The sequence below is a fragment of the Leucopleurus acutus genome, assembly GCF_964270905.1.
Source record: "Leucopleurus acutus genome assembly, chromosome: 5".
NCBI classification, from domain to species: Eukaryota; Metazoa; Chordata; class Mammalia; order Artiodactyla; family Delphinidae; genus Leucopleurus; species Leucopleurus acutus.
The window spans coordinates 120,643,113-120,666,963 of NC_139147.1; the positions used below are offsets into that span (position 1 = coordinate 120,643,113).

The 23,851-nt window shown below is 40.7% G+C and overlaps 1 protein-coding gene across 2 annotated transcripts in view; it reads left to right on the forward strand.

Moving 5' to 3' along the window:
• SLC9A9 (solute carrier family 9 member A9) overlaps window positions 1-23,851 on the forward strand; it is a gene marked incomplete at both ends in the record, with an annotated part of 539,820 nt that overhangs the window by 407,242 nt on the left and 108,727 nt on the right. For both annotated transcript variants that reach the window (XM_082840556.1, XM_082840557.1), the window contains one exon: window positions 22,950-22,998. In XM_082840556.1, the coding sequence (XP_082696682.1) occupies window positions 22,950-22,998 (49 nt within the window). The remainder of the gene's footprint in view (window positions 1-22,949; window positions 22,999-23,851) is intronic.

A 23,851-nucleotide genomic window follows, 5' to 3' on the forward strand; every position in this document is an offset into this window, starting at 1 on the left:
GACAAATGTGTCTTTCTCAAAAAGAACATTACAAATAGGAATTGGCATCTCAAGTGACAAATGAGCAAGAGATACATGTTTACTATAGGATGGTACCAGAAAAATCCAGACCCAGTTCTGGAGTGGGAGGAAAGAAGGGCTCCACCCTCTCCAAGACTCTCTTCTACCACAGTAGTGGGAGCATCCTTGGTCAGATGTGCCACCTGTTTTTGTATGGCTCATGAGCTAATAATGATTTTTATATTTTTAAATGGTTGAAGAAACATTTCTTAAAGAATAATATTTCTTGACATGTGAAAATTTTTGGAAACTAAAGTTTCAGAGTTAGCAATAAAGTATTAGAACACAGCCACACTTATTCGTTTATATATTGTCTATGAGCGGGTTCATGCTTCAATGACAGAGTTGAGTAGTTGCAACAGAGTATGGCCTAAATCACTACTGGCCTCTTGCAGAAAGCATTTGCTGACTGCAGTTCTAGGGGAATTGGAGTGGAGCTCAAGGGACAAAACCTAAGTTGTTTCTAGATAGGTTTTTGGACTGTTGGTGATAATCTATGGTGAACATGATTATGCTTTTAGATTAGGTTTTATTTGAAATGTCAGTTGGGCATTTGAAATAAAATCAATTCCTCGGAGTAGGCTTTTGGTGCCAAACAGTATTATGACTTTTACATATTGCCTAATTGTTCTACAAAAGAGCTGTAGCAATTTCTAATACCACTGACTGTTTAGCCATGTCTTTCCTGAGTGTTATGAAGTATGCCTTCCTAAAGCCAGAGATGTACCTAATTGAGCCTATCATTTTTTTCCCTTCACATTAGTAAAGTTCAGGATAATGTGCCAAACCTTCCCTAAATTTTCCATTCTTTCTTTCTCATCACTGTTCTGATTTCTTGGTCAGTATTAACAGCAAAATAGAAATCCCTCTTGTTACTTTCCTTTTCTTCTGAGTAATGATAATGAAATTGTCAGCAGGGAAAACCAAGAAATAATCAGATGCCTTATAGTTAAAAAAAAACCTTAAACTTCCAACAGATATCTGGAGCACTGAAGATCTAGCTATAGGAGCTCTTCTCTGTACAGATCTGTATACAATACTAAGAGGGTATGTCAAGGCCTTTACCTGGCCTCGAAGTTTGTGTAATACTCCCAGGATATAATCCTTCCACTTCTCTTTCATCCATGCAGAAACACTCTTCATCTCATTTTTCCACTAAGATTTGTTTATTTTCACTTAATTATATGTCTTTAAACACACACACACAGTGCCATTCCTCTATTTATAATGTTTCTTTTGAGCCAGACCTATTTTTCCATTAGTCTTAGTCTAGTCATGCATCTTCCTCAACAAAGATTATTAATACCAAAAGGAAAGAAGGAAGAAGAGAGTATTTATTGAGCACCTAATGTTTCCTAGTAAATACATTGGGTGTTTTGTCTTCATCTCTGAATATGATGTTAACTCTGCAGAGCAGGTTCTATTATCCTCTTTTTATAGATGAATAAACTAGAATTTATAGAAGGGATGTTTCTTGTCCATGGTCACACAGCTAAAAGGAGTGGGGCCAAAATTCAAACCTGGGTCATCCTGGTTCTAAAACCGTTAGGCATCCTAGCACATCCCTTTGCCTAAAGTGTGATACACATGCATGCAGGGGTATTTTAAGAGGTACAATGACGAACTTTAAATTTTTTTAAGTTACACATTTGTGTTTAATCCCTAGTACAATAGGAAAAATATTCATCACCATTTACTATCTAAATAAATACGCTTTTGTTTTTTATATTTTAAAACATTTTATAAATAATTTTCAGAAAAATAAAGGATACCATATGCTACCGCACATACATGGAATCTAAAAAAATGGTACTGATGAACCTAGTGGCAGGGCAGTAATAAAGATACAGACGTAGAGAATGGACTTAAGGGCACACTGGGGGAAGGGGAAGCTGGGACGAAGTGAGAGAGTAGCATTGACATATATACACTACCAAATGTAAAATGGATGGCTAGTGAGTAGCTGCTGCATAGCACAGGGAGGTCAGCTCAATGCTTTGTGACAACCTAGAGGGGTGGGATAGGGAGGGTAGAAGGGAGGCTTAAGATGGAGAGGATATGGGGATATACGTATACATATAACTGATTCACTTTGTTGTACAGCAGAAACTAACACAACATTGTAAAGCAATTATACTCCAATAAAGATATTTAAAAAAAGGATAGTGAAAAGCAACTTTATTCAAAATTTTATTAAGAATACAAACACATAAAACACAATTTTTGTTATATATTTTTCCTCCCTTTCTCTCTCTAGGTACATAAATGAGAGAGAGAAATCTGAACTGGGCAACATTCTCTTAGTTCAATTAATTGCTTGTCAACTGTCATGCATGCACCTAGAACATATTACAGATTTCAAACATATCACTAAGAGGATCTAGCTTATCATTACTTATGGGTCTTCTTTTTGCATTTGCATTATGAAAATGGAAAATGTAAAGACTTTTTAAAATTTTGATTAATCATAATTTCGTTGAAGAGGCCATATTTTTAATTCCACATTACAAAACATTTCCATTTTAGATTTACAAACAGCAATTAAAATAATAATGTCTATTGAATTGTTTTAATTTTCTTTCACTCATCTTTGTATATATATCTGATTCAGCATTTGTCTACTTACAAATCATATCAAATAATTTTGCCACAAATGCATCATAAAAGATAAAAAAATAATGGATATGTCCTTTTAGAAACATGGGATAATTCAAGTTCTTGTTGCAAAATATTACATGATAAAGTTCTTCCTGTTCAATGACTAAATTGATGAAAATGCCATATTTCCTTTGTGCTCTTAGAATTATATTCATCATTCATGGATTCTGGAGTTTAAAACAATTCATCTAGGATATTGTTATTGGAAGAATTATGGTCTAGGATTTTGCTAATACAATCAATTTGACCATCATCCTTAGAGAATAGAGTTTTGCTGTCTCTTTGCATTTGTTTTCTCATTTGTCTAATAATTGTGAAATGTCTTCTGTTGTAAATTCTACTCTTTTTATCATTATGGGTGAGAAATGAAAAAATTCTGAATTCTCAATTGTGTCCAAAGAAAACTAAAAGCAGACTACAACTACAAAGAGAGTGTCTTCTATCTTCCCTTACACCTTTTCAACAGGTAATGCAATACTTTAGACAACATAATAAGAAAGCTAAAGGATAATAAAATAATGATGACTCATATCACTAGTGTATCTAGGTGATCCCATCAGTTTTCTTGTTTTCTTCTTAATTTAGTATTTTATAGCATCATTTGGAATAATGAGTGATGAGGACATAATTTGTAGGATGACAGAATAGCAAAATTTTTCAAGATAGGAAAAATAAGATCACTAAGATTTTAAAATATATTTTAGCTTTTTAAAAGGGTCCAGGGGACCTATGTTAGAATTATAAGAGAAAAATTGGTATTATTTTATTTTTTTTAATATGTATGATTTCTCCTTGAGCTTTGGAAGACTTATAAGAAAGAAGGAAAATATCATGAAATAGCAATACTTACAAATAGAACTACTGAAAAAATAAACTCAAAAACTAAAATTAGATCCAATGAATGCTGATGGCATACTGAGGGTAAAGGGATATATAAAATACATAGCTAGCATATCAAACCATAATTTCATAGATATTATTGCTTAAGATAGACTAAGCTTGTAAAACATCAATTGAGCAGGACTTCCAAAATGGAAACAGACTTTACATAATTTGTCCAGGCAATCCACTAAACAGATAAACTAATACAAAATAGCAACATCATCATGCCCTGGGGGTGGGAAAGAGGGCTAATCAGAATCCAGAATTGGTACAATATAATGTCCAGTTTTTGACAAAATATTATAAAATATGGAAAGAAACAGGATATTGTGACCCTTGTACAGGAAAACAACAACAAGTAAGCAATAAAAGCTGCATTTGAGGGAGCCCAGGTGAAGGAGACAAAGATTTCAAAGCAGCTATTATAAATATGTTCAAACAACTAAAACCATGAAACCATTTTTTAAAAATTAAAGGAAAGTATGATGACCATGACTCATCAAATAGGGAATATCAATAAGGAGATTGAAAAATGGAAATTCTGGAGTTGAAAAGTACACTTGCTGAAATGGAAAATTCACTACAGGGGTTCAACTGAAGATTTGAACTGGAAAAAGAATCAGCAAACTTGAAGATAGGTCATTAGAAATTATACAATCTTAAAACCTAAAGAAAAAAGAATGAGGAAAAATGAATAGATCCTCTGAGACACCATTAAGCACACAAACATGCATGTAGTGAGAGTACCAGAAGGAGAGGAAAGAAAGGGGCAGAAAAAATATTCAAAGAAATAATGGCTGAAAACTTCCCAGGTATGATGAAAAACATTGATCTACACATTCATGTTCAATGAACTCCAAATTGGAAAAACAAAAAAGAGCCATATCTAGACATATCATAGTCAAAATGTTGAAAGTAAAAGACAGAGAAAATCTTGAAAGCAGCAGAGAAAAATGTCATCACATAGGAGAGAATTTCAATGATATTACAGCTTCTTATCAGAAATGGTAGAGTGCAAATGGCACTGGATAGCATATTTAAAGTGCTTCAAGAAGAAACCTGTTAGCCAAGAACACTATATCTTTCAAAAGTGGGGAAAACATAAAAACATTCCAAGATAAACAAAGACTAAGATAATTTGTAGCCAGCAGACCTGCCTTACAAAAATTACTAAAGGAATTCTCTAAGCTGAAAAGAAGTTAAGGCTAGACTGTAAGTTAATCCGTATGAAAAACAAAAAGTGCTGGCAGAGGAAATCATGTATTAAGCATAAAAGACAACATAATTACATATTTATTTTCCTTCTCTTAATTAATTAAAAGACAACAAGATTAAACAATATAAAATTGAATTATGGGGCCTATAGCATAATAATCATACAAAGGGGAAAGAAAGAAAGGAAGCTACCTATAGTGAGCAAGGAAGTGACATGAGATGGTAACTCGAGTCCACGGGAAGAAATGAAGCGTACCAGAAATGGTAAATCAGAAGATTAATAAACAACTTTATAAATATATTTTTCTGCTTTCTTAGTTTCTTAAAAAGACATAAGATTATATAAAGCACCAATTATAATGCTATATTTTTGTGCTTGTAACATATATAGATGTGATATATATTGTATTAATAATACACAAGAGGGGAGAGGGAATAGAGTAGAGCAAACTTTCTACATCTCACTGGAATTAATTTAGTATAAATCTGACATAGAGTCTGATAAGTTAAAATGTATATTGTAATCCCCAGAGCAACCACTAAGAAAATTACTCAAAAATATTTTAAAAGTTATTAGAGGAATTAAATGGTACACAGAAAGTATCCATTTAATACAAAAGAAAGAATAAATTAAGAACAGAAGAATAAAAAACACATGAAAGATATAGAAAAAAGTACCAAAATGGCAGAGGTAAATCTGACTATATCAATAATTAAATCTGAATGAACTAAACAATCGAATCAAAAGGCAGAGATTATTGAACTAGATTTTAAAAAGACAAGATCCTACTAGATTCAAAGATACAAATAGGCTAAAAGGCAAAAGATGGAAAAAGATACACCATGGAAAGAGTAACTGTAAGAGAACTGGAGAAGTATACTAATAGCGGACAAAATGGACTGTCACACACACACACAGACACACACACACACACACACATGTTGCTAGAGGACTCCTTTATAATGATAAAAAGGGCCAATTCGTTAGGAAGATATAACAATTATAAACACACGTTCTGAACAATAAGGCCCCAAAATACATGAAGCAAAACTGACAGAATGGAAGAAAGAAAAGTTAATTTAAAGAAAAATATTAAAGAAATAATTGTACAAGTGGCTTTCAGTAATGTAAAAAAATCACAAAGGGACTAAGCAAATTACTAGAGTTTGAGAAATACCACCTCACGCCACATTAAGGCTATATTGTTCTCAAATTTCAAGTTCACTCTGCATTGTTATATCCTGACGTCTCAGACAATAAGTATCTTCCACTAATCTTTTCATTTTAATCTTTCCCTCTCCTAAAAGGCCATTCTCACCAAAGGATAAAAAAGATTTTATAATCTCCCCCATCATTGTTCGTTTGCTTATTTAAGGTAGGCAACATACAAAGTTGAAACAACCTAAATTTAAAAACTGATTTAAATCTTGTTTCTATTACTTACAACCTAATTGTCTCTGCCAAGTAATCTCTATGGGTCTTGGCATTCTCATCTTTTAAACGGTGTGGTAGAATGAGACCATCTGAGGTCTCTTCTGAGCCTGGTGTGAACTGTTTCACCAAGCTTACCATTAGGAGGTCAGCAGGATCCTGATTGCTGAGTTGGTGAGGTCCACCTCACTGCTTCACTGGGTTACAATTTCAGCTTCTAGAAAGACTTCTGCAAACTCTTAGCATTTCTACATACTTCAGTAGTTTATGCAGATTTAATAAAGCACACTTTGCCTTTGGTTGTAATAAGTGGATTCGGTTCCAAAACACTTTTTAAAAACTTTTTATTTTCTATTGGAGTATAGTTGATTTACAACATTGTGTTAGTTTCAGGTGTACAGCAAAGTGATTCAGTTATACATATGCATGTATCTATTCTTTTCCAAATTCTTTTCCCATTTAGGTTATTACAGAATATCGAGCAGAGTTCCCTGTGCTAAACAATAGGTCCTTGTTGGTTATCTATTTTAAGTACAGCAGTGTTTATTGTCAATCCGAAACTCCCAGTTCCTCCTGTTTAGGTCCTGTCTGTGGTATGATCTGCACTCCTAATATCTGCAGTCAGCACATTTCCCTAGTGAAAAATCTAAGCCAGCCTAGGGCTGAGAGCAGTTTATGGCAAGCCGGGCATGAATATGCAGGTGCCCTAGAGAAACAGTTAAAAACGCAATTTTAACTTTTAAGGCTGGAAACAAAACTCTGTTTAAGATTTGTTTATTATATTCATGAGTTCCTTAAGAAATTTCAAGTGCCTACAAAATTCCCAGTTCAAAGTAAGAACTTACTGCAGCTGCATGCTTACAGATGTGGAATATTTTATACTAGCCCGAGTTTAGGCAGAAAGCAAGTAGCACGTTCAAACTGACTCATTTAAAGAAAGTTAATAAAGGGAATATTTACAAAGATATGAGCTGGCCTAAGAAAACCAACCAGGGATAGTGCAGTACCCCAGGACTCGAAGCAGTGGAGAGAAGTAACCACCCAAATGGATAGGGAGAGGAGTATTGACCAGGACCTAGAGAGAGACGCTATACAGACAAGGCTGCCAATGAGGAGCTGAGGCTTTGGGAGAGGGACACAGACAGCCGTGGTGACCTAGCAAGGAGGGAGCTTAAGGAATAAATACCCTGTCTTCACTCTCCTCCCTCCTTCCAATATCCTGCCGGTGCTTCCCTTTGGCCAAAACCAATCTAACGTCAGAGGGCGAGAGAACACAGTTAATGTTGTTCACAATGGTGAGCATCCCGGAGCCCAGGACAGCGTGGAGAAGGTGGAAGGGCAAATGGAAAAAGTCACACATTTCCCAAATCCAGGGGTAGGGCAGCAAAAACAATTGTGAGGTTATTTTATCCAAGATCAAGACAAGAGTGAAGCAAGAAAGGTACCTAGGATGCAAAATTTAAGAAGATGCTCAGGATCAGGATCAGGCTAAGGTTCAGCACTTTCCTGACCTGGAAAGAGGGGTCGCCTAGTCCCAGGCCTGATTCACCCAGGGACTTAGAATTGTTTGCAATACAATTAAGAGAGGGAATGTACTACCTTTTAATCCGTAAGTATAAGAAGAGCTTTTGTTAAAAGATTTTAAAATATCTCTTTAGAGATTTAAAAAATATCTCTTTAGACTTTCCACCACCCCCCCCCCACCCCGAGGTCCAGGCAAATAATACACTACTCATACATGAAATGTCCAGAGGCTAGTGTGATTAACGGCCTGGCATTGGCATTGAGCCCTGCATTTTGATTATTTTGTGGGGGTGTGTCATTGATTCCAACTGCACATTTTTTCACATCTTAACATTGCTGAAGTCAATCTTGTCTTATAATCAATGGCGTCAGAAGTACAATTAGCAGCATTTTTCTTCTTAGAGGTATACAGAGTAATAGTGTGCCGTATAATTGATGGCATCTTTGATTTGATGAAATTCAGTGTAAATACTTCGAGCATGTATCTGGATTTAACACAAACTTAGGGTGTAATAATGGTCATGGTATATCTTCAACCAGGATTTCATGAATGAATGGATGAATAAGTGAGTGAAGGTGGGAATGAATGAGAGAGTCCTCCTGTCCCAGCTGATACGTCCTTTTAGGGCTTGGATAGTGTGGTGTCAGGAAAAATACTAGTTCGTATACAAAGGTTTAAGCTATCATCACGATCGTCTGCAATGATAGGCTAAAAAAGCCTGAATGTTTCATTCACCATGAGCATTCACTTAACTCTCATTGTTTCATTTTCTGCCAAGTTGACGCTAATTCTGTGTCCATGCTGGGCACTTTCTGTAGTCTTCACGACAATCTGAAACGGTTTTACAGCAGATTTTCACTCACTCTTCTCATCTTCCTCTTTCTCATCTGCTCTAAGATAACTTCTTCCCAATGGCATTTCATTAATTCTCAATTCACATCCCTGATTTTAAGCCTTTGATTCTGAAACCAAAGTGCAGTTTTCAGTGTAATTCTAGCATTAACCATGAATTCTTTTACTTTAAAGTTTAAAATTTTCATTTCATTTTAACACAGTCCTGCATGCAGGCATGCACCTCAGTCTCATGGTTAATAGAAGCTGGTTTGGCCAGAGAAAACATTATTTTTCTAGCGATTTACTTTAATCCCTCTCTGCAAGAAACTAACGTTATTTTCTTCTTTTTGATGAGTCATGCAGTAACAGCTTCCTAGCTTAGCCATTACCTCTTCCTGTGAATTTCCCTTTTAAAATTGACATTTACTCATTTATAATGCTATATTGAGACTGGTATTTCTGACTTAACTCTCTTCTGAGGATAAGGAAGAAGTTTTCTCATTAAAAAATTAAATATGTATATCGGAAGGCTGAGTATTAATTATTAACAGCATCACATGGCCTTAAAAAGTGTTAACCACCCCAAAGGAGAATAAGATTTCAGTTGTTTGCAGAGATTGTAGATCACAATCTACTTCCAATTTGGGGCTTAAGTAATGATTTGGGCAACCATTATTTACCCCAAAGCTGTTTTAATTTCAATTTTAGTGATTTATTAGTGTTGGTGAAACAATTTTCTCTGGCTATTTTTTCATGTTTTACGTCCACATGGTTAATAATTCTGTACTATCTGCAGGATGTTGGTGATGGATAGCCAGAAGCAACAGATTTACTGGTGCAAAATTATCATAGGACCCAGTTGCAAGTGCTTTTTAATGGCTAACTTAAAGAAATGGGTTATAAATCGTTTTTTAATTTTTATTATTAAAATACATGGTATTACAATGATAACCTAAGATCCTCTTCCCCACCTCCATATGCTTTAGATAAAACAGGAATATTACCGAATGCTTATTCTAACACTCCTTAAGCACTCAATATATATTAGTTGCTACTGTTAAGTTTACATTTCCAGGTGCCTTTTCACACTCTGCCGCCCTTACTTCCACGTTCCATGATGCCCTCTCTCAATACCTTGGTGCCCTTTGGGCTTTTGTTCTCACCTCTTCCTGCTCTCAGGGATAAGCCTAATCCAGTCACTTGTACATTGTGTGAATACAAGTCCAAATATGGCCTCTACCAAGCCCTTGCCTTTAGGTCTACTCTTCAACTGGGAATGAAGCACTTCATCTCATGTTAAGGAAGTTCAGGCATTAGAAGTTAGAGAAGGTCACGATTTGGGGAGGTAGCCTTCTCAAAACACCTTGTAGGTTACCTGCCCTACCAACAGGTAAAGCCAACTTGGGATGGAGAATTCCGAACCAGCCACTGGAATTATACCTCCTGCAACAGCTGTACTATAGGTAAACATCCATCAATATTGCAAAGCTTTGTTGTTCTCTTAGGATAATTTCCAGGACATCATTCCACATAAACGTCTCCTGGCCATCATTTACTTTGGCTGGGTCAACTTTTCTCCTGGGTTATTGCTTAAAGAAATTTAGTGGTTCCCTAAATGTATGTTTCATGTATTTCCCCCTTATCGTCAAAGTCCATTCTTGATTTTTGTGGGTGATTTCTCACGGGGATAATATGCTCCTTGCATCAAGAGGACACATCTCCATCCAGGCTCCTTCCCACTGAAGTCTGAGCACATCAGAGAACAGCAGTGTGAAGTCTTACTCTGAGATGGCCTCTAGACCAAGGCTACATACCAAGTGTGGTCTTTCCTGGAGAGCAGGGATTAGGCCACAGTTCCACCTTGAGTTCCTTAGAGGCTGGGGTGGTTTGGAGTGAGGGAAGGAGTTGCAATTCTGGTATTGCCATGGGAGGCTATTTGACTGTGAAGAAACCACAACAGTTTCCAAGTTTTAAATTTTCCACTTCTCACTCAGACAGCTGACAGTCTGGGATTTATTTTCAACCACTCTTGGTTTCACACCAACATTTAAAGCAGGCTCCTACAACCTCTTTATATCCGGTAATAAAATGTCTCTCTTTTTTCTCATAAAACGTCTTCAGTTTGACATTGAGAAGACGCCTCACCTGGTAACACACTAGAATTTAAACAAGCTAATCCACTTGAAAGGTTGGCTTTTCTTGAAAGGGGATGAACACTTGGCTCTGATAAATCCCTAATTGCCCAGACGGGGCACCCAGAGTGAAGCCTTAGGGAAGAAAGACCAGATGCCTTGCTAAGTTATTACATCTGTCTTGCCACCAAAGTGTGTCAGTGCGCTTGCAGCTTAGGTCAAAAGAAATTAGTCCGTGTATTCAGTCTCAGTCCCTTTTCTAATTGGCTCTTATCTGTAGCCTGAAATTAGCTTACATCCTGGCAAAACTAAACACTCCAAACTCAAGGGACGTTTTGCCAAACTTAAAGAATAGGATATAGATCTGGTTTGTGTCTGTGACATGTACCTGTTTATTGGTGTTTATTTTTCAAAGAAAATAACATTTTCAGCATACTTATATGTTCCCAAATGTATTTCTAAATTGTCAGAGATTATAAACACGAGCCCAATGGCTCATCTATGCATCCAGAAAGCACCTCCTCTTCTCAGTGTTTACCCTGTAAATAAGCCTCCGCTGGAACCGGGAGTTACATGGAAAAGGGACTTTAAGGCCAGGTGACGAAGGGTGAAATGTAACTCCCATGCTGGAGACACTCACAGTTAAATCTCTATCCAGAAGGCCTAAGCAGCAAGGATAACATCAACAAGAAACACAACAATAACAGCAGCTACCACTCCTGAGGACTTCTTGGGGAAGTCCTGCGCTGAGCCCCTTACATCCACCAACTCACAGCAAGCCCATGGATAGTTACTATTCATATTCCATTTTATGGAAAGCGAAAGCGGGGCACAGCTTCTTGCCTACAGCCACACAGGTAAATGGTGGGACCAGCTTGTCAGGGTGTCTAACTCCTAATGATTAGGCTATATGCTTTGTTAGCTGTTACCTAGTATTTTTAGTAAACTGTATCAGCAAAGAGTTAAAGAGAGATCAGACCCTTCTCTAGTCTGATCAGTCTGACAGTGACCCAAGGAATCTGTTCCACATCCATAATCTCCTAAAAAAACAAAAATCATGCGGGAAGCCACAGGACACCGGGACAGGAATGTCACGTGAACACTTGATCTAGCCATTTTCAATTTAGTGATCAGCCAAGTCCCAGGGGTGGGAAAGTATAATCTAGCAGAGCATACAGGAGACCAGCAGATGACAGTGTGTCCATGCACTGGTGGAAACCCAGAGGGACAGCTCTGCTCTCAGCAGCATCCCAGACTCACCAGTATCTTACTTGTCTATGGAGTTCACAGTCATATCAAGTGCTTCATGTCCCTAAATTATGGAACCTCCCTTTCTCCCTTCACTTCATTGGCAGATATCTTATCACTCCTCAAATTCAATGCCACTGTGCACTCTAAATCAAGTCTTCTGATCTACCAGTTGCTGACCAAGGGACTCACTATCACGCCTCTGACATGATCCATCATTCTTTGCTTAAACCATCTACCAGTTACTGACCAAGGGACTCACTGTCACACCTCTGACATGATCCATCATTCTTTGCTTAAAAGCAAACAGGAATTGGGGAGGTGGGGTGCTTTTCTTGATTCTGAGCCTACATTGTCTACATTTGGGTAATTCCCATGTGGTACTGTCTGTCTCATGTAACAGATGTTAATCCAAACTGAAATTTTTCTACCTCTATTGCCACAGCCTTCATCCAGAAAATGTTCACCTCTCTTCAAGACTATGATAAATTACTCTCCTGAGCCTCTTTCCTTAGCCTCTCTGTAGCCTTTCTTAAAAAAGATGTCCAAACTGTCTTCAAATGCAGATTGTGATACACCCTTCTCCAGCTTCTGTGAACATTCCCAGTCCACTGATCTTGGCCTTGAAACACCCATTTTCCCTACCTTATTCCTTGGATTTTCCATTTAGTCTCAACCTCCACTTCAGACAAGCAAATAGCTAAAACTCTTAAGGAGGAGGGGCTACTTTTCTTGAGCTGATACGAATGTAGCGGGCTGACCTTGGAGAAATATGGGAGGAAGTGATAAATTAGGAGATTGGGATTAACATATACACACTACTATATATAAAATAGATAACTAATAAGGACCTACTGTGTACCACAGGGAACTCTACTCAATGTTCTATAATAACCTATATGGGAAAAGAATCTGAAAAAGAATAGATATATATATATATATATATATGATTCACTTTGCTGTACACCTGAAACTAACACAACATTGTAAGTCAACTATACGCCAATAAAAATTTTATAAAAAAAGAAAGAAAGAAAATCCACACATACGCCTCCCGTATATGGTTAATAGCAGGGGTGAACCATTCAGATGTGCTGAGTTAAAAACTCAGAATCATCTCGGTAGTTTCCTCTCCTTCCCTCCACAGTCAGTCCATCACATACCACCACCACCACCCCCCGCCCCTCCATGTACACATGTCTCAAATCCCTCTCTTCTCCACCACCAGTGTCTTAGCTTAGACTCTTGGCTGGACTCTTGCAGTCGTCTACTAAATGACTTCCATGCCTCCAGTTTCTTAATATCACAATTTTGCCACCAGTTGTTTTTCTAGAACATAAATCTAATTATTTCAACTCCTACTGCCTACAGGAAAACAGAACAAAACAAAAAACACTCTCATAAGCATAGCATTCAAGATCCTTTATAATTTGGCCTCAAATTACTTTCTGATCTCACCCAGAGCAATTCTGCCCACCTCAACATGCATAGCCCTCGCAATCTACTCACACAATTATTTACCATGTCCTAAGTCTACTTCATTCTTTTAAATTTCTAGCCCTTTTGCCCATGCTGTGCCCTCAGCCTGGAGTACACTCTCCCAACCTCTCTTTCATTAAATCCTCATGTGGTGTGGGTCCCAGTCTATTGATAGTGATGCTCTGAGTTAGGAATGCCTGAGGCACTCACTCACCCATATTCCTCGTAGAGAGACCCCACAGACATTTCTCCCACTGGGGCCAATGTTTTGGCTGGACCAGCCCTTTGTGGTTTTTGTTATGATTGCATGACACACTTCCAAAAACCATCAGGAAACTTTCAGGAACAAGTTTCATTGCTCACAGAGTGTACTCAGCACCCCTGAGGCCACACAACAAGGTCATGGGGGCGGGGGGGAGAGAGAGAATGGACCTGGGGCTCTGCCTTTATTAGGTCTGAGGGTCTAGGTTTTCGGGTGCTCACTCTTTATTGGCTAATTTAAAGCATAAGAGTAGGAATTTGAGGATGGGAAAGGAGAACCTGGGTCACGCAAGCAGTCAGTCATCTGGGTTACCCAGGGCTTTCTGAAAGAGGGAACTTTATGGGTGGGACAGCTTAATTCCTAGTCTGGTTGTTATGCTAGGAGCTGTACCATATAGCAGGCAATGTGTTTATAGAAGATGGATGTCTTTAGAAATGGATGCCTCAGCAATCAGATCTTAATGTCAAGCACATACACTATACTCCCTTTTCAGTACCCAGCTCCTCTTCATTTTTGGGGTTTTTGTTTGTTTGTTTGTTTTAACTTGATGAAGCTATTTAAATTTTAATACTATTCTAAACTCCAACTTATATTCAATTAGGTAGTTGAATTACACTCTTCAATTTATATTGCAGTGTACAAAGAATGAAAGTTCATTAACCTGGCTGTGGAATATGGTTTGGGGATGATTTTTTTTTTTTTTTTTTTTTTTTTTTTTACCCAGCTCCTCTTTGAAATGTGCCCAATCCCTCCAGAACCCATCTTGGTTGGGCGCTTTGTTTGTGTGTTCCAATAATTCTGTGTACAATGCCTACCTCACTGTACTCTAGTTCTTTGCTTCCAATGTCTGTCTTTGCCGTTAGATCTGGAGTCATTGATGGTAGCAATCCTGTCATTGCTCTTTATAGCTTAGCATCTATCATTTATAGACAATCTACTCTTGGCTTTAACCTATTTACCACTCAATTTGGGGTACATCAGTTTCTTGCTAATAACACCAAGAATATCAGTTAATGTTTCATGAGTGTTTCCTAAGTGGCAGCCAATATTTTACACACTTTATATGTATTAACTCATTTTATCCTTATAATAACCCCTACATTCATATATATATATATCCCCATTTACAATTGAGAAAGCTGAGGTTTAGAAAGATTAAGTAATTTGTCCCAAAGTTACAAGTGTAGTAAATCATAGAAGTGAGATTTGAACCCATATAGCCTGGCTGCAGGCTTCTAACTCATCTAGCTACCGCGCCACGCCGAAACTACAAACTGAACTGAGGTGAGTCCTTCCAATTACGTTAGTCCATTTTCTTAATTCCCCAAAATAAATTGAAAATATTTGAGTGATTATATTAGATTGATTGGGGTCATACACAAGCCCCACTAATATTTATTCAAATAATATAGGGTGAAAATGGGGTAAAGTAACGGATTTGGGCCCCTGTGGGATGTTCTCATGGCTACACAATAGTCCGCAAACCTCAGTGGGTGTCTTTCAGACTCCTCCATTGTCCTGCTGTATTTATTGCACTCAATATCCAGTCGCTCTTCCCTTACTGAAAATGTCATTTTTTACATTTAGCCATCAAATACAGTTCTTAGAGGAAATGGTTTCTCCTCCCTCACCACCTGGCCCCTGTCAGCGGGGGGAGGGGGGGGCGTCAAAAAGAACCAAACCGAATGTAAGACTATTGGAATTCACACAATGAGACTAAGCCCTGGTAATATTTCACTCCCTTTCCGGAGGTGCTAAGTGATAAGGATCAGAATGGATTTTGTTGGCTTTAATGGGAAAAGCGAGCCTTTTGTTAGTTCCTTACCTTGCTTCCCCTCTATGAAAACCCCCAACTTTGGAGCGTTCTTTTTGCCGTGGTTGGTTATGGGAGCATCCTGAGACTTTAATATGTCTAATAAAACTCACCAAAGAATGGAGGTGCCATGCAGTTGAGGTGCACGACGGTGCACAGAGTTGTGTTTGGCTCTGAAAACGGCGCTGGCTGCTCGCCGTAAATGAGGAACCCGGAGGGAGGCATCGGAGGGCACAGCTGGGAATATGTGCAAAGCTCGTTTTCATTTCCATCTGAATACCACAGAGGCGGCCTCGACTTGTTTAAAATTAAAAGGTACATCAAAAATGCAAAACATGGTATAAAATTTTAACCAGACTCTTTAATTGCTTTTTAATCCTTTACTGGCTCTTCAATTCTCTATATTTTTAGAGATTTTCCTGGGCTGTGCAGTTGTTCCTCCACCCAGCCTTGGCTTCCCTTTCTAAAGTTGCACGCACCTTTGTGGTTATTTATCCACCCCCTGTACCTATTCTTTATAGTAAGATACTGTTTCCTTTGCACCTGCCTTCTCTTTGCTCTCTTTCTGCTCAGTTCTACGCTTTCCTTCCTTCCCCTTGCTCTCTAGACACCTTCCTTTCCTTCTTTGTTGCCCTCTTACCTCCCTAGCCTACCAGTAAATTGTAAATGAATTCCAATCTGGGAAGCTTGGCCCTCTGTAAATAGAAATGATGTTTTACTGTGAAACTGGAAATTCCTGCTGTGCACTGGCCACTCCCTATGGCTCAGATGTAACTGTTAGTTTATACCTGAGGGTTGCCCAATGCAGAACCAGGGACTAGAAGGGTTGAGCAGGGAGCATGGCAGTACTGAGCTCTGGTCCCATTGATTTTTTAAAAAGTACTGATAATAATAAAAATAATAACATGGACAATAGCTGCTAACATGTCTTGAGAGCTCAGTGGGTACCAGGCCCTAAGCTAACACTTTACAAGTATTTTCTCATTTAATCCTCGCCACAACTATAGGAAGCAGGTTCTGTCATTATCCCCACTGTACTAACAAGGAAACCAAGGCAGTGAGTGACGCAGGTCACACAGTAGTGACAGGCTCTTCACAGCGGGGTTTCACTCACCCCTCAACAACCACAGGGTGATCCTGAGTCCCGGGATTCCAGCCAGGGCTGGCATATCCTGAAGAGCCCTGGCTAGCCCCACTCGTCTGGCTGGCACCAAAGAGGTGAACACAGGGTGGGCCAGGGACACAGCAGGACAATCACAGACACCCTGGAAGGGGTTCTGTCGGGAAGCAGAGAACAGAGTCGAAGGTGTATGGCTACTTGCCATCCAAGTCAGTGAACACTTTAAGTGATGGGGCATCTGAACCAAGTCAGGGCAACAAAATGCATGGTCCATGGTGGTGATCAGAAGAGGAAGGGCAGGAGAGGGAATTTCAGGATAGGAGGCGGGGCATCACAGATGGCCAGTGATGGCCAGCATGGCCCAACCACCAACTAGAGTTTGGAGAGAGGGGATTCAGTCGATCCAGGCAGGACCAGAGCTCAGGGGCCCAGTTGGGTACTGAGGCTCAGAAACAAGGACAGGTCCATTTGCCAGCCCTGGAACACTGCGTCTAGATCAGATGAGCAGAAAGGGTGGTGCGAGGCTGTGGGAAAGGTGCTGAAGAGCCTTGGATAACACCTAAGGAGGGTGCACGTCACCCCATACACCTGTGATCTCACCTGGGAGCTGCTGTATGTATACACCTGTGGTGCCACATGCCAGGGTTCATTGTGTCTTCTTTCTAATAATCTCTCAAGAACCCACCGTGTGTAAATGATCTCTTACGCATAAAAGTGAGTGGATTCAAGGTTAACCCTTTAGGGGGTTACTTTCATACTCTGACTTGCTTTCTTGAAGAGGAGAGTAAGAGACACAGACGCAGCTGGCATGTTTGCTTAACCCTGGGGATGCTGTGTGAATGTGCCATACATGCTGATGCCAGTTTATACATAACAGTGGAGAAAAGGCAGAAAATTGCCCTCAGAGGAGGGGAGTCGGTATGTTGGTGTGCAGGGTGTGGCAGGAGACTACTGTGTTGTCTTGTAAGCCCTTCTGTAATGTTTCAAGTGTATTATTTTGTTACGTATCTGTGTGTGTATTATAAACTTGAAAAGAAAAAATATGTACTAAATTTGACTCTCAGGCTATTGGTCCCACACTAAATTAAAAAGTAGGGGGTGACAATCCAAAAATGGGCAGAAGACCTAAACAGACATTTCTCCAAAGAAGATATACAGACTGCCAACAAACACATGAAAGGGTGCTCAACATCACTAATCATCAGAGAAATGCAAATCAAAACTACAATGAGGTATCACCTCACACCAGTCAGAATGGCCATCATCAAAAAGTCTACAAACAATAAATGCTGGAGAGGGTGTGGAGAAAAGGGAACCCTCTTGCACTGCTGGTGGGAATAAAAATTGATACAGCCACTATGGAGAACAGTATGGAGGTTCCTTGAAAAACTAAAAATAGAACCATACGACCCAGCAATCCCAATATCTCAGGCATATTCCCTGAGAAAACCATAATTCAAAAAGAATCATGGGGCTTCCCTGGTGGCACAGTGGTTGAGAGTCTGCCTGCCAATGCAGGGGACACAGGTTCATGCCCTGGTCCAGGAAGATCCCACATGCTGCAGAGCGGCTGGGCCCATGAGCCGTGGCCGCTGAGCCTGCGCGTCTGGAGCCTGTGCTCCGCAACAGGAGAGGCCACAACAGTGAGAGGCCCGCGTACCGCAAAAAAAAAAAAAAAAAAAAAAAGTCATGTACCACAACATTCATTGCAGCTCTATTTACAATAGCCAGGACATGGAAGCAACATAAGTGTCCATCAACAGATGAATGGATAAAGAAGATGTGGCACATATATACAATGGAATATTACTCAGCCATAAAAGGAAATGAAATTGAGTTATTTGTAGTGAGGTGAATGGACCTAGAGTCTGTCATACAGAGTGAAGTAGGTCAGAAAGAGAAAAACAAATACCGTATGCTAACACATATATATATGGAATCTAAAAAATAAAAAAATGGTAAGACAGAAATAAAGACACAGACATAAGAATGGACCTGAGGACACGAGGAGGGGGAAGGGTAAGCTGTGACAAAGTGAGAGAGAGGCATGGACATATATACACTACCAAATGTAAAATAGATAGCTAGTGGGAAGCAGCCGCATAGCACAGGGAGATCAGCTCGGTGCTTTGTGACCACCTAGAAGGGTGGGATAGGGAGGGTGGGAAGGAGGGAGATGCAAGAGGGAAGGGATATGGGAACATATGTGTATGTATAACTGATTCACTTTGTTATACAGCAGAAACTAACACACCATTGTAAAGCAATTATACTCAAAGATGTTAAAAAAAAAAAACAAGTAGGGGGCAAGCATAGAGACAATATTCTAACATATTGTTGCAGGTAGAAAATCAAGGCAATCTAAATGGCAGATACAAGAATTTCAAAAAGAAAAAGAATAGTAGCCAGGGACCATTTAATATGGGCATAAAGAGGTTCACATACCTCTTGGAAATCATTTTAACAAGTGAGTGTTAGATTTTATGGGGCCAGTGGCGATACTGAAACCTCCAGTAAAGTTCCGAGTAGCCCCATCACACTCTGTTTAAGGAAGCAGGGGGCCAGGTAATATATTTTAGCAAAATTGCTATGAAAAGCAGGCAAAATCATAAGAGAAAGAAGGTGTCATTCTTAGATGCCTTTCCTTCATAGCACCTCAATTATTATAGCATAGAGAACAAATGTATGGATACCAAGGGGTTAAGGGAGGAGGGGGGGGTGGGAGGAATTGGGAGATTGGGATTGACACATATACACTATTGATACTATGTATAAAGTAGAGATCTAATGAACCTACTGTACAGCACAGAGAACTCTACTTAATGCACTTTGGTGACTTAAATGGGAAGGAAATCCAAAAGGGAGGGTATATATGTATGGCTGATTCACTTTGCTGTACAGTAGAAACTAACACAACATTGTAAAGCAACTATACTCCAATAAAAATTAATTAAAAAAATAAAACCAAAACAATTATAAGAAACTTTTCAGATTTTTCTAATTAAACGTACCTAACCGTTATGCCCTGTGAGGGCAGGGACCACATCTGCTTTGTTCCCCACCGCTGCCCCAGGAGGGAATAACTCATATGCAGTCTCTCTTTCTTCAAGCCTCTTGAGATGTTTAGTCTGCTCTAGGCAAGAGGGCTGCAGGCCTGGCCCCAGGAGCAGACCCTGAGCTTCCCTGAAACGGCAGGAGGGAGGAGATGTATTCTTGCTCCGAGGAAAACAGCCGATCTCTCAGGCCCCTGAGATGCTTTTCACCGAGTCCCACATAAAACTGAAGCACTTAATCCACTGCTACCGTTCCTCCGCTCCATCTGGCTTCTAGAATAATTGAAACTAGAAATGTCTGCTATGACTGCTGCTGGGGAGAAAGGCCTCAGTGCTGCCTCAAACTTTAAATGTTGGGTTTCTTGTGAAATTTGATTTCTGTTCTCTCTAGTTTTCTAGACAGAGAACTAAAAAAAAAAAAAAAAAAAAGGCCCTAAGCAAATGCAGCAGTGGGAACTTCAGGACCCTCAGTTCAATTCACAGCCTGCATGGGTGCCTGTAGCTTCTGGTGTTGGGAAAGGGGTTAGGGCTCAATAATAAAGGCTCCTAGGGGCTCCCAGCATCCGCCAGAGAGCTCAGATCCACCAGAGGCTTGAAGGTGGCCCAGCCCCACGAGAAAGGGGGCCAGGGTGCCTCCAACTGGGACCCCACTATTCATAGAGGTTGGACTCAGGCCACCCATACCCCAAGGTCACTGTCTAGACCCACCTCGAGAGGCTGGGCCTTAACTCCCCTCCATTCTCTCTCCCCAACCCTTTCCTCCTTTCCCTCCCTCTCTCTTCTTGTCTATCCTCCCCCCCTCCCCCTTCAACTCTCCCAGTCCTCTCCCCCCTGCCCCTCCTTCCTGCCCCCATCCCTACACTGCCCCCTCCCTCCCTTCTCTCTTCTCTTTCCTTCCCCCTCCTCCTTTCTCCTTCCTGACCCCCTCCCCCCCCCACCCCGTCCTGTCCTTCTCTCCCTCCAACTTCAACGAAATAGATCAAATAGCTCTTTCTACTCTAAGAAAATCAAAGGTTAGTCCCCAGCAGAGGCCCTTTCTAGTTACCTGAAGGCCAAAAGGTTCAGCACACAATAAATAGCCGCCCATTTCACCCTCTGGGTTAGAGAAAAGGGGCTATTCATGCCCAGAGGACACTAATTTTTGAAGAATCAGAGGTATTTTAAACAAACCACCTCTCCACCAGTGGCTTTCCTTTCACAGGCTAACACATCTGCAGGCCTGGTAGCTTCTAACCTGCCTCCCCTCCCCACATCTAGGGACCAGAACAAGGGCACTTTTACAGGGGCCGGAGTGGAAGGAAAGACGCTAAAGCTCTAGAAATTGTGACGTTCTCGGGAAAGGCTCTGGCGGAGCCCCAGCCAGGTGGCTGAGGCCCTGAGCTGCACCCCCATGCCGCCCACCACAGGCAGAGGCCCACCCTCCAGAGCAGAGGAAGTTCAAGCTCCAGGCCCTCACACGCTCCGGCCCTTCCAAGGCCCTGGGAAGAGCCCTAGCATTGTGTTCCCATGGTCCTATGTTTTCGTAAGATTTGCAAAAGGAATATATTTTAACCACTGTTGGGTTTGATCACTGTTTCTTTGTGCTACAGTTTCCCCTCCGTCATGCTTCTCGCCTGGTCAGATGGCTCTGGAGTGGCCCTGGGCAGCTGTGGGGTCCGACCAAGGGGAAGCCGAATTGGGAGCGCATTTAGATTGTATTTAGTGGGATGAGGCTGTGTGGTCTGCAGTCACTTCTGTGCAAGGGCAAGTCACTGCTGGCCAGCCTCCTGCAGCGACGGCTTACAGGAAGCGTGTCACGAGGCTGGATGGAAGATGAACACGTCCTATGGTGACTGGCTTCACAAGTCTGGGGGTAGTGGAGGAAAAACAAGGCTTCAAATGCACTGAGCCAGAAACTAGTCTGTGGAAAATTCTTCCAGTCATGAGATGTGTACAATTCAAAGTGGAGGATTCTGTTCTCATTGAGGCCCTGTCAAAACGGAAATTCAGGAATACGTACATTCAGTGATGCAGCGTATACACTGATAAGCGTACTGGGTATTGTTGATGAGAATTGCATGAAGTGAAATGTATCAGAAATCTTGTCTTTTCGGGGTATAAACCTTTAGCAGTACTGCACACAGCAAGCATGTCTGTGTGTGTAAGGAACCATGTTTTAATGCCTCCCAATTATTAATAATTGTGATGACTCTGCTAGAGGAGAGACTACCTTGTCCTCCTATTCTCTCTCTATTTTTTTCTTTCTTTTTTTTTTTTTTTTTTTTTTGCGGTACACGGGCCTCTCACTGCTGTGGCCTCTCCCGTTGCGGAGCACAGGCTCCGGACGCTCAGGCTCAGCGGCCATGGCTCACGGGCCCAGCCGCTCCGCAGCATGTGGGATCTTCCCGGACCGGGGCACGAACCCGTGTCCCCTGCATCGGCAGGCGGACTCTCAACCACTGCGCCACCAGGGAAGCCCCCTCCTATACTGTCTTATACAAAATCATTATATCATATAAAGAGAATAACAAAGTATGCAGGCAAAACTTAGGAGGAAAAGGTTATTTTAGAGGTATGTCAGGCAGTAAATTAATTCGAATATTATGTATTTTATAGCTGTTGAGATGTCTGTTGCATTTGCCGATTTTAAAATTATAAAATGTGTTATAATTTATTTTCTCTTTCTCTTTAAAGAGTCACTTTCATCCCTAATTTTGTATTTTTGTATTAATTTGCTTAAAGAGAGCCCCCCAAATTGTATAAGTCTCAGGCCCCACAAACCTGGATCCTCCCTACTGCCAGCCTCCATGAGCATCTGGACAAAGGATCTGTTTTTCTTCTGTCCTGGGGAGCCTGCTGCAGCCTGGGCCACCACATTCCCAGAGCAGTTTTGTCAGTGAGTCCTGCAGGAAGAACAGATGGCCTTCCTTCTAGGATCCCTGTTTTGGGGGCCATGGAGGTCTTTTCCTGAGCGCTCCTGTCCCAGGTTCTCAGGCTTCTGCTCTTGCTGGGAAAGACAGCAGCAGGGAACAGCTGTGGATGCCCGATCTCACCAGCTGTGCAGAGGCCCAGCTGTACAAGTTCTCCTCTTGCCGTAAATCTATTTGAAGTTCTTTCGATTCAGGGAGAGGTAGGAGGGGTTTCTGCTAAACCTTTCGTCTGATTCATATTGTCTTTGGTTCACGTGCTCTGACCCAAGAGACTGTGTCATCTCATCTGCAGCAAGGCCCTTACCAGTTCTCTGTTCTCTTTAACAGGGTTGGTGTGGACCCAGATGAGGATCCGAAGGAGCCCTCTTCACACCAGGCAAGTCAAAGAAGCCGATGCATAGAGTAAAGCGATATGAGATCTTGTGTTCCATAGCCAGGAGGCTCGTTCTAAGGGGGGCTGGCCCCGCAGATAAAATAAATCAGATGACTATAAAATACGCAGGCATTCAGGGTGTCGATAACTTTGCATAACCTCTAGAGTGCTTAGAACTAGCATACACTCGTGCCTTCTTTGTGGCTGCAGGAAGCCTGGAAACTGCAGTGTATGAGCAAGAGCACAGCTCTTGGAATCAGGCAGCCCGGAGTTCAAATCCCTGCCCAGCAACTTGCTAGCGCCGTCATCTCAGTGAAATGTACTTGATGCATGTTCGATGCATGTTGGGCACACACAGATGGGCCTGCTTCTCCTGCATGATTTCTCATTTACCAGCTCCAGGTATACAGAAATACAGAAACATTGAAAATCTGCAAAAGCACAGCCTGAAAATCCTTAGGGAAAATTATTCAGAACAGCGTGCTTTCGCCTTGAGTAAGGGAAGTGTAGTCTCCGCAAACTCTGGACTTGAATCTAACATCAGAGTAAAACCTGTCATTGGCAATTTTGCTTTGGTCATTTTTAACTCAGTACGTAAAGCAAACAATTGTGTAGAAATGTTGCACCTCTTGCTGAAATTGCAGGTAGACAGACATGCTAGAATAACATCTTAAATAAGCGGTGCTGCTTAATGAATTGTGTCCTGATCATATCTGGATCTGAAGAGGGTCCATCTCTCTTTTATTTCATGGGTTTTTTTTCCTACAGTCCCATCAGTGAGGCACAGCTGGTTAGTGCCGCCAGGCAAGATGCTGCTGCTTTCCTGGTTCACGTAAAGAGGGAAGGATCCTATGCT